Raw genomic sequence first — 4188 nt, forward strand, 5'->3', positions numbered from 1 at the left:
TGCCAATTCTCAGCCTAACCTAACTCACAGGGCTGTTGTGAGGGTGATATGATGAGGGAGAGGATCATGTAAGCCACCTTGAACTCCTTGGAGGAAAAGCAGGATATAAATGCAGCAAGAGCAAAATAAATAATAATGATCCAATGTTGTTTGTTTATTTTTATGTACTTATATACCACTTAATACCAAAACACTCTCTATGCAGTTTACAAAAAATAGCAAATAAAATAGATAAATAGGTAGATAGATATCAAAAAATGAAATTAAAAACAATACAATGGCAGATAAAAAATAGTCCCCAAAATAGCCTCCACTTTATTTTTTGATGCTGACAAATTGACACACAAACATTTGCATTTGTTGGCATTGAGGAATCTCAATAACATTTTATCAGGTGCTGAGAACTGCAAAATAGCAAACAGTAATCCAAAGGTTTGGGGTTTATTCCTTATAGGCTTGACATATAACAAATGTCACTGGCAAAGTTTTGTTCTTGCTTTCTGACTGTGTCTAGGAGCTAAAATGACAGCTCCCCAGTAACGGCGGGTCTTTCGTTTTCAAGGTACAAGCGGAAATTTGTCGGAAATGGCGTGGCAACAGCTATGGCTTTATGCCTATGTGGAGGAAGAGGACAAGATGGACCATGCCTTCAGGTTCGGGTGTTAAAATGACAACCTCTGTGTGTTAGGGATGACCAATAAGGTGAAAGACTGAAAACTAAGGGGAGACACAGAGCTCTGGAAAAAAATGTCATCCCAATTCATCAATCTTCATCTCTTAAAGACTGAAGCTTCAGTAGGGATCCTCCTGGCCTCCTTCTTGTTTCTCAGACTTTGGAGCTCAGGATTATGTGGTTTTGTCTCTGAAATGGACCTGATTGTTAAGAATTCTCCGTTGTATTTTTCTTTTCTTTTTAATTCCCAAATTTTGGTACAGAGTGCTGTTTCCTGCTCCATGCAATTCCTTCATGTTCTTTTGGGTAAAGGACTGTAGGTCGAGCACCTGCTTTAAATGCAGAAGTTTCCGGGTTGAAACCCTGGCATATCCAGTTAAAAGCATTAGGTGATGGGAAAGGCCTCTGCAAGGAGAGGCTGCCAGTCAGAGTAGACCAAAAGTAGCTAATATGGTGCCCTCCAGATGTTGCTCCAACTCCAACTCCCATTATTCCTGGCCATTGGCCTTGCTGCCTGGGGCACCATGTTGGCTATCACCAATCCTTGAATGTGTGCTCTTTTTCTCCTTAGGTGAGGTTGCCCAGCCCTGCCTTCCATTCTGTCACATGTGGTTTAGTCCATTTGTGGGTGGGTAGAGTCATCTCAAGCCACTAGCAGGGTCCTCCAAATGTTGTTGGACTACACTTTCCATTGGCTAAACTGGCTGGGGCTGATGAGAGTTGGAGTCCAAGAACAATATCTAGAGGGCACCTTGTTGGGTACCCTTGGAGTAGACAACAGTGGACTAAATGAACAAATAGTCTAACCTGGTAAAAGGCAGCTTCTCATGTTTTCCATCAGTATTTCTGATGCACATTGATAGAACACTGTAAAAAGAGAAAAAGCATTCTTGATATGATTATGCATACACTTGCACCAGGGTGTTTTTTGTGTGGTGTTTTACCAGTGTGCAGGTGTGCGATGGTAAAACACTACACAAAAAGAATCTTGATACAACCCCAAGTACATCAAGATTGCTTTTCTGCAGTATTGTTTCAACCTGTAAGATCTGAGTGAATGGATGGATGAAATGTTGTAGTAAATCTGGTGATAATATGGAAATTACTTTTAACAATTCTCTTAATCCAAGTAGAGCAAATGCACAAAGTAATGAAGCAGGGATAGCCAACATGGTGCCCTCCAGACTCCCATCAGCCCCAGACAACATGGCCAATGGTCAGGGATAATACGAGTTGCAGTCTGATAACATCTGAAGAGCATCGCACTGGCTACTCCTGCAATAAAAGAAGGGAATGGATGGGAATTCATGCAAGTCAGGGATGGAGATTGGAACCCGTGGCCCTCCAGATGTTGCAGGACCACAGCTTCCATCATTCTTGAGGATTGGCCCTGCTGACTGGGAGTCAAGCAACATCCAGAGACAATGCAGATGTGTGGCTCCAATGTCAGTGGAGCATTGAATCAGCGCTGCGTTTAGTCCAAGCTTTCAATTGCTGTCCAAGGTGCTGAAACCTATTCCCAAAATAGGTATCGCACCTTGGACAGTTCCTTGAAAGTTCAGATTTGCTGCCCCACTGACATTGGAGCCACACGTCTCCACTGTCTGGAGAACCACAGGTTCCCCAGTCCTGCCTTACATGGCTTCTGTGTATGAGTGGATCATGCCCAGGCCATCTTCGGAGGCCTTTTTCTGGGTGACCCTGGCAAATGAGATATGGCAAGTGGCTGCCAGAGAGAAGTCTTTTTGGTGGTGGCATCCTCCTTGTGGAAAGCCCTCCCTAGGACCACTCACCTGATGCCCATAGTCCTTTTGTCCTTCTGTACAAAAGGCTAAGACCTCTTTTTATTTTCCCGGGCTGTTTTACGGTCATCTTCTTTTAGTGCTTTGAAATGCTGTTTTATGTGGGTTGCAGCTGGTAGTGTTGTTCCTTCTGTTTTCACTGTGATTCTTTGAGAGGTGAGGCAGGGACTGAGCTTGTTTTAAAGAAAATGTGTGACTTTTAAACTGCATCCATAAAAAGTTTGTTATTGGATTGGGTTATATCAAATATTACTCAATTACTCAGGTTAAACACAGTGAAATTAATGGATATGAGTAACTTAGTCCCATTAATTTCAATGGGTCTGTTCTCAGGAGAACTTATTTGGATACAACTCTAAGTTTAATCAATCAATCAATCATACACCAGACACTACAGATAGATCTTTCATAGCACATCGATTCAAGTGAACATTTCACACAGGAGTCACTTCACACATTCCACTGCAAGGCTTGGTCATCCCGAGTCAGGCAATGAGGGATCTTGTGATGTCCATTCCTATGTGCAATGTGGCCCTTTAAATGTCGTTATTAGGAGAGTCTCCTAAGAACATAAGAAGAGCCTGCTGGATCAGGTCAGTGGCTCATCTAGCCCACCATCCTGTTTTCACTGTGGCCAACCAGATGCCTCTGGGAAGCCCACATGCAGGGCCTGAGTGCAACAGCAGTCTGCTCCTGTTTCTAGCAACTGGTATTCAGAAACATCCCACCTCCAACAGTTGAGGCAGAACGTATCCATCAGGGTTCATAGCCATGAATTTGTTTAATCCTCTTTTAAAACCATCTGATTTGGTTATCATTATTGCCTCTCATGGGAATGAATTCCATAGTTCAAATTTCAGCTATGTGAAAAGTACTTGTCTGTCCTGAATCTTCCAACATTCAGCTTCATTGGATGTCTCCAAGTTCTAAGAGAGGGAGAAAAGCTTCTTTATCAACTTTCTCCATACCATGCATAGTTGTATATATTTATGTTTCAGTATAATAAAATTGTTTTACTAGATTCATTCCAAATATTAGAGCACCAGTATAGCATCATAGATCCTCCGTGGCGCAGAGTGGTAAGCAGCAGTAACGCGGCCGAAGCTCTGCTCATGGCCGGAGTTCGAGTCCAACAGAAGGAGGAAGTCGAATCTCTGGTAAAAGGGGTCGAAGTCCACTCAGCCTTCCATCCATCCGTGGTCGGTAAAATGAGTACCCGGCATACGCTGGCTGGGTAAAGAAAGGCCGGGGAAGGAACTGGCAAACCCACCCCATATATACGGTCTGCCTTGTAAACGTCGCAAGATGTCACCCTAAGAGTCTGAAATGACTCGCACTATAAGTGCGGGGACACCTTTACCTTTAGTATAGCATCATGGAAGACCAACCAACCAACCAACCCCCTTTCAACCTGTTCTGGTCCCCTGGAAGAATTCTTAAGCAAAGCAGGCCAATTGTTTCAGCACTAGGGAACTCTCCCAGTGAGCAGCTTGCTCTGACAAGTTGCTTGGAAGCAACCCAAGGCTTTTTGAGCCTATGATTCCAGCCCACTTTTCCAACGCTGTTTTGGAGAATTAGACTCTTAAAGGACCAGCCCTCTGGCATGAAGATAAGTCACTTCTCTTGTGCTCCATAGCCTCCCACCTGGTGCACTCCCTGCACTGTTGGACTGGCAGGTAGTATGGGCTACCCTTGCTTTCTTGAGCCTGGGGG

General features: G+C 43.8%; 1 protein-coding gene across 1 annotated transcript in view; it reads left to right on the forward strand.

Annotated features, from left to right (window-relative positions):
• GHRHR (growth hormone releasing hormone receptor) overlaps positions 1-716 on the forward strand; it is a 35835-nt gene extending 35119 nt beyond the window's left edge. Inside the window, exon 13 of the mRNA XM_061586765.1 lies at positions 563-716. Within this exon, the coding sequence (XP_061442749.1) occupies positions 563-688 (126 nt within the window). The 3' untranslated portion in view covers positions 689-716. The remainder of the gene's footprint in view (positions 1-562) is intronic.
• Positions 717-4188: the final 3472 nt, after the last annotated feature.

Source organism: Rhineura floridana, chromosome 10 (genome assembly GCF_030035675.1).
Source record: "Rhineura floridana isolate rRhiFlo1 chromosome 10, rRhiFlo1.hap2, whole genome shotgun sequence".
Lineage (NCBI taxonomy): Eukaryota > Metazoa > Chordata > Lepidosauria > Squamata > Rhineuridae > Rhineura > Rhineura floridana.